The sequence below is a fragment of the Pseudophryne corroboree genome, chromosome 8 (assembly GCF_028390025.1).
Source record: "Pseudophryne corroboree isolate aPseCor3 chromosome 8, aPseCor3.hap2, whole genome shotgun sequence".
NCBI lineage: Eukaryota > Metazoa > Chordata > Amphibia > Anura > Myobatrachidae > Pseudophryne > Pseudophryne corroboree.
The window spans coordinates 10,124,283-10,135,900 of NC_086451.1; the positions used below are offsets into that span (position 1 = coordinate 10,124,283).

The 11,618-nt window shown below is 49.3% G+C and overlaps 1 protein-coding gene across 3 annotated transcripts in view; it reads right to left on the reverse strand.

Moving 5' to 3' along the window:
* The window catches only part of SEC16A (SEC16 homolog A, endoplasmic reticulum export factor), a 69,752-nt gene extending 59,584 nt beyond the window's left edge, over nucleotides 1-10,168 (reverse strand). For all 3 annotated transcript variants that reach the window (XM_063935889.1, XM_063935888.1, XM_063935887.1), the window contains exons 1-2: nucleotides 10,030-10,168; nucleotides 1,050-4,683 (exon numbers count right to left, since the gene is read on the reverse strand). In XM_063935889.1, coding sequence (XP_063791959.1) covers nucleotides 1,050-4,628 — 3,579 coding nt within the window. In that variant the 5' untranslated portion in view covers nucleotides 4,629-4,683; nucleotides 10,030-10,168. The remainder of the gene's footprint in view (nucleotides 1-1,049; nucleotides 4,684-10,029) is intronic.
* Between the last annotated feature and the right edge of the window lie 1,450 nt (nucleotides 10,169-11,618).

Here is an 11,618-nt window from a genome sequence, read left to right on the forward strand (position 1 = left end):
TATAGTAGAAGGGGATCGGTCCCTTCCTGCATACTATCTGCAGCACAAAGTGCATTCAACTGGGACACCATGTACGTCTCCTTATAGTGTGTGTGTGTGTGTGTGTATATATATATATATATATATATATATATATATATATATATATATATATATATATATATATATATATATATATCTAAAAATAAAATAAATAGATAATATAAGATACCGGGAAGAACGCTTCCTGTAAGAACTGGGCAGAACATGAAATGTAATTGTATCATATATGGACGCTGCAGATAAGGATGTAGGGGAAAAAAAAAAAAGAACATTAACCAACCAGCTAACAGCGTTAGCATTGCTGCCTCACAGCACTGAGATCATGGGGTCAATTGCTGCCATGGCCCCAACTGTGTGGAGTTTGTATATTCTCTCCGTACTTGCGTGGGTTTCCTCCGGGTACTCCGGTTTCCTACCACAATCTAATAATATACTGGTAGGTTAACTGGCTCCAAACGGTATCCGGTCTTTAGGTCGACTTCACTTAGGTCGAAGGTCATTAGGTCAACCACTATTGGTTGACACGGTCTTTAGGCCGACACATGAAAAGGTCAACATGAGTTTTAAATTTTTCTTTTACATTTTTAAACTTTTTCTTACTTTACGATACATGTGGACTATGATTGGGATTAAAAAAAAAAAAAAAAAAACCCTCGTGCACCTTTTTTTCATGTCGATCTCTTGACCGTGTCAACCTAATGACTGTCGACCCAGTGAAACACACCTGCTCCACACGTGTTTGCTATATAAATAACTAGTAATAAATAACAGCTCTTATTAATTCAGCTCGCACTAGACTAATATATGAACGGTTTAAATGGACACGCCAGAGTTTTTTTACCATTGTGCGGACACAAATTCCGACCAGATTTTACACATTACGGTACAGAGCCAAACAGTTTGCTTACTGACGCATTTGGCCAAACAATAGATCACAAGGCACGAAGCGCAACTACCCATTACTGAATTAACCACCTGACCAACGGTAGAACAATTAGAAATGTTACCTGGTAGTAAAGATGAGAAGCCCGAGGATCCGCCGGCGGATACGGCTGCTGGTAGGCAGTGGGGTACGTTGCGTAACCTCTATAGTAATAGTACGGATCTGCCTGCTGAGGCGTTTGGGAAGCGGGAGGTCTGGATGGATCTGGGTACCCTGCATAGTGGTTCGGGTTCACTGGGGCAGACGAAGTTGTCGCAGGTTGAGTAGGGTAAGGAGGCTGCTCAGGTGGTACAGGTTTAGGACCAGACTCTGAAGTTCCGCTGTAAGGAGACCCGGTAGAGTGCTGGGTGCTCGGCATCTGAGCTTCTGCTTGCTGAAGGTAAGAAATGGGTTTGGCTTCGGCAGTGGCCTGTGTCGGTAGGGTCTGAGAGACGGGGGTCATGTACTCATGGAAAGTCGCAGCTCCCGGCTGTGAAGTTTCTACTGCAGGCTGTGCTCGTACGTCATTAGCGACCTGCTGGTAAAAACCCTGTTTGTAAATATCAGGCATTGGCTGGAAATTTGGGACATTTGCTGAGTGATTGGGATAGACAGGCCCTCCTGCCTGAGGTCTGTTCTGGATGGGTGCACAACTATTTGCACTGTGATTGGCAGGTGCGCGGGGTACCGTAAAATCCAGGGCACCCGAATTCTCCAAGAGGCTGCTTGCATGGCTAACTGCCGCGCTACTATTAGTGACTGCCGGAACAAACATTGCAGCTCCGTTACTCACCGGCATGTTTGGCCCAGACACCGCTGCCCTATTTGCGGACTCATTCGCTAGACCGTCAAACTTAGCTTTTTGACTTTCGGTAGCTAAATTAAGCGGAATTTGATTTAATGAAGCAGAAAGGACAATATTTTGGGGATGATTGGAGACAGAGTCAGAGAAATGATCATTGCCTGGCAGCAATTTATTAATTTGATTAGAGGAAATAGGAGCTTTAAGAGGCGCTCCAGGCTGATTGGCGGAGAATGAAGCATTGTGGTCAGGAGCAAAACTACCGGCGGGGGCAGATTTGTCACCGGCAGAGAGATCTTTAGCAGAATTACTGTTCTTCATTTGATTGGGTAAAGACAAAGAGAAATTAATTGGTTGAACCAAATTATAACTTTTATTGGGCTGAGCAATTAAAACCGGTTGATTTTGCAAAGAGTCTGTAGGCGGTGAAGACAACAAGCTGGCATAACCAGAACTTGCCTGGGAATGCGGGTGCTCCTCGTCTCCTATCTTGGGTGGGTTTTCTAGGTTCTCAGAAGAGATGTACTCCTCAGGAGTGACGGAAAACTGTGCCTGATCCGACCGGCTCCCATCTTCTGGGGGCTGTATAACTTCGGTTTGAGCTTTTGGGGGGACATAGAGAACAGGGGCTGGTGGGGCTAACAGAACATTGCCCCCAAAATTAGGCAACTCTCCTTGGGCCCATAAGGTAGTTGCAGGACTCTCGCACTTCTTATTAGATCCGTGAGCTCTCGACGACGGACGTTTGTCTAGTAGTAATGAAAGATTGTCAAAGGGAGGACCCCCGACTGCGGAAATGTTCTGCCCGCTGTTTACAGCACAAACCTCCGCATCAGATTTACCCGAAAATATAGTTTCTAGATTGTCAGGAGGTTGTTCCAAATTTCCCGGAGAAGCTGCTGGAATCGTGTTGTGAGAAGGGTTTGGTGGCAACTTACAGTTCTCTGGGATTTCCCCAACTACTTTTGAATAGTCTAATTCAGCCGATTTAACACCTATATGTGAGCGAACAGGCTCAAAGGAACTATTTGCACTTGCCTGGAAAATCCCGGTAGGTTTTGGTGGACTTGGTGTTGGTGGATGAGACAAATTCGATTGGTAGGCGTTTTGTGCCAAACTTGGTGCAGCATTATCACCACCCAAGGGAGAGCAATCGATCTGCTTAAAGAAACTGTTGGCCGTTTCATTTTCGAGTCTTCCGCTCTCCTTCTGAATGAAGGTGCCCCCCTGATCCAGAGGCCTAGCCGCAGCGGGCAGACTTTTGTGACTTAAATTACTGTAGTTTGAAGACACGCTATCAGATCTGACTGGATGAGGCGAAACATCTGGTGCCTCCAAATTGTTACCTCCTTCGGCGTGGCTGGCAACGTTCTTGGGGAGAGTTGGACAGGGAACGGGTCCATATCTGAACGCCTCTGGATTTACGCTGGTAGAAAATAAATTGTTTTTATGAGGTTCACTTGGAAGGACTTCAAGATTCTGAACACATTCTACATTTTCAACGTTGTCGTACGGCGGTCCTGGTAAGACTTTGAGTTCTGCAGGCTGGTTGTCTGCGTCGTCCACTTGCCATGCCGCATGAGGTTCATGAGATAAAAACGACTGAGTATTAGGTGCAGTGGGATTTAACGGCATGGGTGGGTGTGACTGCGCATGTGCTACAGCTGGCTGGGTCTGTAAGGGAAGCGCGCTCCCCTGGTGACCAACGTTGGGATGATGCGATGCATCAGCGGCTGGTCTGCGGGGCCCGTGCTGCTGGTCTGTGGAGAGGATTTCCACATTTTCTGCTTCATCTCCTTTAAAAAACATTGATATCGTCCCGGAATCTGCATCGCTGGAGACATGGCTGGGAGCTGTAGCAGACTCGCTTTGCGGCCGGTTTCCCGGTAGAGTAAGTGGCGCTCCAGCCTGCACTGGGTTAGGGTTGGGTAATGGCGGCAGTGACTGCGGTTCTCTGTAAGGTTGGCTATACCAGCTGTTCTGTTCAACGCTTTGGTGCTGCATATAATCGGTTTGGATGGGGTTGCTGAACTGTGAATGGCCGTGCTGCTGCACGTGACCTGCCCCAGCTCCATGTGGAAAAGCCGCCGGCGCAGGCCTCTGTGGGGCCGAAAAATAGGCTGGGGCAGGATTTTGGGGGGGAAGGTGAGAAACTTCTAAATATGGAAGGGAGTAATGGGATGCATTGTACGCTGGGTGCTGGGCGGGGGGAGGGATACTCTGAGCGGAGGTAGGCGGTGCGGCCTGTGAGGTTGCCCAAGGTGCAGTGGTTTGCTGAGAAGATGGAGGCGTATAGGACTGCGGCTGAGTCGCCATGTAGCTGTGACCCATCTCCGTATTAATGCTCTGCCTGCTCTGAGACCTGTCCGGAAGCGGCATAAAGGCGTTTTCTAGTCCACTCGTCGTGTTGTGAAGAGATGACGCAGCAGGACGACCAACCCCCGGCTGCATGGCGGGAGTGGGAGCCATGCTGTTTGTGTAATGAAAACTTGGTGCCGGCAGAGAGGGAACACCGCTGTAAGTGGCCATAGACGGGGATGGAAATCCTGGCATCGGCCCCTGGGCCCCGCTGGCGCTCTCTCCAGCAGCTGATGTCGGGGGAGTAGGCTGGGGGTACAAAGAAGGGGACGGACTTTGCATTGGCAAAACATTAGCCCTTGGTGCGCTGCCCGATGCCAGATTTTGTGGAGTCATTCTGCCAAACGCAAACGGGTCGGTGACTGGTTGCACTTGAGGGGGCGCCATAGCCGTCTGCGCAGGAGTCCTCTTCCGCCAGTATGCATTAGTGGTCATTGGCATGCGAGGAGGGCCTCCCGTGGCTGGAGGCCCGGCCTGAGGAGGCGGCTGCATGTTTCTGTCCATCTGCTGCAAACCGGACACAGATTCTCCTTATGATCTATGGAAGCTTCAGGGGATCCTATCGGAGGAAAGAACAAAACAAAAAGAGTAAACTAAGAATCGTGTACACAGACCGTGCCATCAGTTATAAAGTTATACCTAGGGGTAAATTTACTAAGATGGGAGTTCTATTTAAGATGGGATGTTGCCAATAGCAACCAATCAGATTCTACTTCTCATTTATCTAGCACCTTCTAGAAGATAATACCTGGAATCTGATTGGTTGCTATGGGCAACATCCCATCTTAAATAGAACTCCCATCTTAGTAAATGAACCCCCTAGTCTGATCAGACAGGCCGGGGTGCTAGAGTCGCATACTTTTAGCTACAGGATCATATTAACCTTTCAGAGGGGTCAATTAAAATAAAAAAACACTGTCTGGAAACAATAGGAGGTATAAGATTAATCGTATCTCTTATACATGAATAACGAATACATAGGGGTCAATTCTATTCAGCGACAGTTGAATAGCGACGGGAATTAGCTCCCACCGCTATTCAATTCAGCTCCAGTCGGCGATGGCCCGTTCTCGCCGACTAAACAGGTTAAATTGTCGGGAGAACGGGCATTCTCCGACTTAACTCCCCGGCGCGAGGCTGATTCCCGACAGAATCAGCCTCGCGCCGGCCACAAGACAGCACATTTTCTTCGGGTTTCTTCTCTTATCCCCCGGGGATGAGAGAATTCCCGACAATTGAGGGTCACTCGTCGCTGTATTGAATCGACCCCATAGTTTTATAACCTGTGATGTGTTATGGTTCTCTTTAAAGTTATTCTACAGTCTGGGGTTAGGCAACGTGTAGCGCTCCAGCAAAACTGCGGCAGGGCATGCTGGGATGTGTAGTTTTAGTCAGTGACAAGAAGCAAATGATGCGTAGCAGCATATAAAGGATGGAGCGAAGTCATAATAGACACAGGAAGCATAATAAGAGTAATACACGGCCAAAACGAGTTTTTCAACAGTAATCTTATCTTGTTGCCCTTCTAGTAAGCTGGCCACAAGCTTTACATCGTCACACCATAAAATAATGACAGAATTCACAGGCAGAAAGCATGACAGCCATGTGTCCGTACAGAGTTGCTCCGATTTGTTCTACAATTATATAACCGTTGCATGACGGCATCTCAACCGATGTATGTACACGCGCGATGGAGAAGAGCTCAGAAGCCATTTGGACTGGTCTAAGAGCAATTGTGCTGTCTTTGCTTAAGAGCAAACCACAATGTACGTACTGAACGGCCCTTTTCGAGTCCGCTCCACTGAACCCACTTGAGTTCGCTTAAGTGGGCGCAAGTAAACAGAGGCTAACTGGTGCCACCAATCCCTTTGCAAACGCAGAAGATTATGGCCTTACTGGAACCATATAAGATACATCCCCGGAAACACCTGCATGCACTTTCACCGGACTACACTAACCGCACGTTGTCATGAAGCCGTGAGGCCGGACATCTCCAATTTGGGGAGCCCCTGTGTACGCGCGGCTCCAAACTAGAAAGCAGACAGTGATTGCAACAAACACCTTCAGCGTTTCCAAACCATCACCTTTTACACCCAAGCCAATTCCTTCTCATAGCAGGAGAGGAATAACCACAGACGTGTGCGGATACGGACACAAAGAATATACACTTGTTCTACAGGGTGCAGTCAACATTAGATAATGGCCGTGCTTCACTAAACAAACACTTATTTCAGGTAATTCCTTATTAACCAGGATGTAGCGTGGAAGCAGTGACTGTCCAGCGGGAACTGGCGACATCGCTGCAATGCACATATACGAGGCAGAGCGGAATCTAGACACAGACAAGAGGCATCCTGCAACGGCGACGCAGTATCTCTCCTACTTCTCTGGATACTAGCAAATAAGCCCCTCGGTAAAGAAAAAAACAAGCATGCGAGTGTATACAGACGCTGTGTAACAGCCACATATATACGCGATTGCAGATGAAGTTTATTGCTCAAAGTAAAGTAAATAATCTGCATTATTACTCCTGGCTCCTGTGTAGATGGCGTGGAACAAGACACGTCACAGGCAAACACAGGGCAATCACTGTACAAACGGCACCTCTGTCAGCACTGCCACTGTCCGGTGTGAGCGCGTGGGTGAAAGTTTCAGAGTAACCTGCTAGAAAGTCCCGGGACTCTCAGAAGTTGTCCCGGTCCCCCTGTTTCATTGCCATGCCTCAGACACGCAATAATGGAGAGAAAACCATCATGTATTAAAAGTCATCATTACTTATATGGAGGGGGGGGGGATTCCTGAAATAACTAAGATTACCACAACAGACGTCACAGTGGGGGTAATTCCAAGTTGGTCGCAGCAGCAAATTTTTTAGCAGTTGGGCAAAACCATGTGCACTGCAAGGGGGGCAGATATAACATTTGCAGAGAGAGTTAGATTTGGGTGGGTTATTTTGTTTCTGTGCAGGGTAAATACTGGCTGCTTTATTTTTACACTGCAATTTAGATTGCAGATTGAACACACCCCACCCAAATCTAACTCTCTCTGCACATGTTACATCTGCCCCACCTGCAGTGCACATGGGGGGTAATTCTGAGTTGATCGCAGCAGGAACTTTGGCCCTCATTCCGAGTTGTTCGCTCGCCAGCTGCTTTTAGCAGCATTGCACACGCTAAGCCGCCGCCCTCTGGGAGTGAATCTTAGCTGTGCAGAACTGCGAACGAAAGATTAGCAGAATTGCGAATAGAAAATTCTTAGCAGTTTCTGAGTAGTTCCAGACCTACTCACAAATAGCGATCAGTTCAGTCAGTTTCGTTCCTGGTTTGACGTCACAAACACACCCAGCGTTCGCCCAGACACTCCCCCGTTTCTCCAGACACTCCCGCGTTTTTCCCAGAAACGCCAGCGTTTTTCCGCACACTCCCATAAAACGGCCAGTTTCCGCCCAGAAACACCCTGTCAATCACACTATATCTGCCTCCCCTGCAGTGCACATGGTTTTGCCCAACTGCTAACAAAGTTTCTGCTGCGATCAACTCAGAATTACCCCCAATGTGCAGTGTAGAGCAGGGGTTTCCAAACTTTTTTGAGTCACAGCACCCTAAAGTATCAGAATTTTTTTTTTCATGGCGCCCCTAGGCCAAAAAAATATAGAAAAAAAAATATTAAATAAAGTAAATTGTGTTTATATGTCATCCTTAGGTTCAGTTATGTGGCGAGTGACAGGATTCACTACTGCTTGTCCACATATTATATAATGGGAGGCCACAAGTACTAGTTTTGTTCAATTACATTGGCCGTAAATAACTTGAATTGGTCCTGGACCACCAACCCAGGGCACCCCTGTAAGTGTCCTGAGGCACTCCGGGGCGCCATGGCACACAGTTTGAGAACCACTGCTGTAGCGTTTAAAATGATCTAATCGCAGCAGATCATTGCCTCATTGTCTGCAAGTCGCTAGATCCAGTTACACCGGGGAAATATAATAGCAATATAACTCTGGACGGAGGCTTGAACCGTATGCTCCACTAAGCGCAGCGGCGCAAACTACACTCTCCTTTCCGGATGCTAACAGACGTAGAGTTGGAGCGACTGCCACTACACACAAGACGGAAAGATGATGTGAGATGCCCTGATATGCAGTGTAGGGTGAACGATACCTGTAAGTCTCAGTAGCATAATCAGCTTTAACCTTAGACGGTTACACTGGTTACTAACACATTCAGTTATACCACAAACCCGACTCCAAAACAAAAAGCAAAATGACCTGACAGGTTCCTGTCAGGTCATTTTGCTTTTTGTTTTGGAGTCGGGTTTGTGGTATAACTGAATGTGTTAGTAGCCAGTGTAACTATCTAAGGTTAAAGCTGATTATGCTACTGAGACTTGGACATGACCAAAAAACAAAACAAAAAAATATATAACCCACGTGTACGCCTGGCCCTAACATCAAGTGGCTGGATATGTACCCCCCGACAAAACCACGCGTGGCCAAACTTGAAGGGATCCCGATGCTCAGTGCTTCTACAATGACTGGATGGCCCCCGCAGTGAATATAGCAAGACCTACAACCAATAAGACATGACTGCTGCGCAGGGCTCTTGTGGAGCCACAGGATAGCTGTAATGCTACACACGACACTTAATTTACAAAACTAAAAACCCACTGCACTCTCTCTCTCTATAAACTTAAATACAAAAAACCTCACCCCTCTCAGCACGCTTCAGCGGTAAGACGCAGACAGAAGATGACAGCCCTGGTGCTACCAATGAGTCAACAGGACGAAGATTAGCTGCAAATTCCTAATTTCACTGCAGTGTCCAAGCACAGCTAATCCCCGGTCACAGCAGCATAATTGCAGTTTCTTTTCAATTCTCTAAATCAACATAAAACAGGATGAGGAATCTGCATGCAGGATGAAGGGAGCGCGGTGAGCAATGCAATTTACCATGCGCTCCAACGTGGGAGAGCTGCTGCGTAAACCCGTTACAAGGTACATAGAGAGAGTCACAATAACAGACAAACTCGCCTCTAATCCACCTATAGGTATCTAACGCTTCAAATCCTAAAACACACAGAAGACACTACGCAGTGGGTGCCCGGACCATCCGACAGGTGCCTCCATAGATATACATCATGTGGTAGCCCAGAGCTTAACCTAGGAAGCCCCACAATGGCAGTGTAACAGAGGTTTGGGGGTTTGTTGTAATGCTGGAGACTACGAGAAAAGGTAAAATCTGTGCGGTATATATAATTATACGGCTCCTGCAAGCTGTGGAGACAGCTTGCAGGAGCCGTATAACAGGTTTGTATCACTGTATGGGGCAGGCTGTTAGCGGGGTGCTTAACCCATAACATGGCTGTTGGGGGGGTGCTCAACCCATAACCCGGCTAAGGCGGGGAGTTCCACACATAACCCAGACCTGGGTGGACAGGGGGGTGTCAACACATAACCCAGCTAAGGGGGAGCTCAACCTATTGCACGACTGATTGGGGGGGTCTTAGCCCTGGCTGAGTGCGCACACCCCAGACTGAGTATGCCTCCACCAGGGGCTGTTCCTCTCCCCCCGGGGCTGTTCCTCTCCCCCCGGGGCTGTTCCTCTCCCCCCTCCTCAGTAGTGTGGGCAATAACCCTCTTAGAACCCAGAATATCCAGACTGACCTGAGGAAGCCCAAACCCAGTCCCCTGCACCCCCACCCCTCCCCAAAGTGACTCTCCAAAGATGCCCCGACTGGCCCATCACCTCTGTGCCCATTGCCCCGGCCCTGGAGCACAGAGCCCCCCTCATGAGCTGAGGCTGCCCTGAGCCGGCTGAGGCTGCCCCCGGTCACTACACCCGCACTCCTGTCCCCTGACAGCGCCCAGGCTTGCCGCACATCACGCCCCCAGGGCCGGCCCCCTCACCTCCAGTCCCGGCGGCCCCGCGCAGGTCACCGGCTCTCGTGTCTCCGCCGCTGCTGGGAACTAGCCCGAACTCGGCAGCGCCGCCATCTTGGATATCCGGCTCGCCGACGTGTACATTCCTACGTCCGCCAGTCCCCAGACGCGGTGACGTCACGAGGACTAGCTCACTGACAGCCGGCCAATGAAAGTGGGGGGCGGGGTCTGCGTCCGGAAAGTGTCGCCGCACAGCAGCCGTGGGCGGACATTTTGTTGGTGTGTACACATGTGGTGACAGAATGAGGTGAAGACTGAGCAATGGTGCACAGGGAAGGGGCTCGGCCTAGTGGACTGTCAGCAGCTCCCTGGATGGAGGTAGCAATGTTACCCCATTAGTGGCTCATCAGTCCTCTCTGTTATCCCATGATCCGCTGATCGCCGCCTTAGCCGCTCCCAGGCCCTGCAATCGCTCAGACCAGGGTGCCCAGAGGGAAGACTGTTGTTGTGGCTTCAGTAACCACCATTGCTGCACAGGCCGCATGGCTCCTAGCGTCCTCTGTTATGGCTTGAGGTCTCTGCTCCGCTCAAGGACGATATTACAACATTGCGTGGCTTCCTCAGGTCACCGCGGCAGAACTACCTGTTGTTTAGGTCACAGAGAGGCATATACTTATCTGTTATCATTTATATAGCACCAGCCTATTCTGTTGCGGTCTACAACTGTGTTCCTGCTAAGTCGCTGCTTAGTCCTGGCCTGAGCGTTGGGATCATCTGACCATAAACACCTCCAGTGACCGCCATCCATTCCAACACCTTCAGCGACTGCCATCTACACCAAATCTCTGCGGCCGCCATCCACCCCACCACCTCCGGCGGCCGCCATCCACTCCAGCACCTCCAGTGGCTGCCATCCACCCAATCACCTCCAGTGGCCGCCATCTACCCCATCACCTCCAGTGGCTGCTGTCCACCCCAAGCACCTCCAGTGGCTGCTGTCCACCCCAAGCACCTCCAGTGGCTGCTGTCCACGCCAAGCACCTCCAGTGGCTACCATCCACCCAAGCACCTCCAGTGGCTGCCATCCACACCATCATCTCCGGCGGCTGCCATCCACCCCACCGATGGCTTCATGGCGGGAGCTAAAGGTAAAGAACTAATCAGCAGCGTGAGGGATATCTCCAATACTGCCAGTGGGGCTTTTCGGCCTTCCCATGTCACGGTATTCTTTATAGATGTCTGGGTATCCGGTCTCTAGGTCACACTTAGGTCGACAATGTCCAGGTCGACCACTATAGGTCGACAGTAAGTAGGTCGACAGGGACCCTAGGTCGACATGTTCTAGGTCAATCTGACAAAAGGGCGACCTAGAACACGACAAAAGGTCGACATGAGTTTTTCACTTTTTTTTCTCATTTTTTTAAACTTTTTCATACTTTACGATCCACGTGGATTACAATTGGGAACGGTAACCTTGCCCTTGCTCGCCATGCGAGGGGACATGGTAATACTAATTGGGGTTCCCGGTCACTGTACGGAGAAAACGGCACCAAAAAAAGTGAAAAAACTCATGTTGACCTTCTGTCATGTCGACCTAGAATCCCTGTCGACCTAGA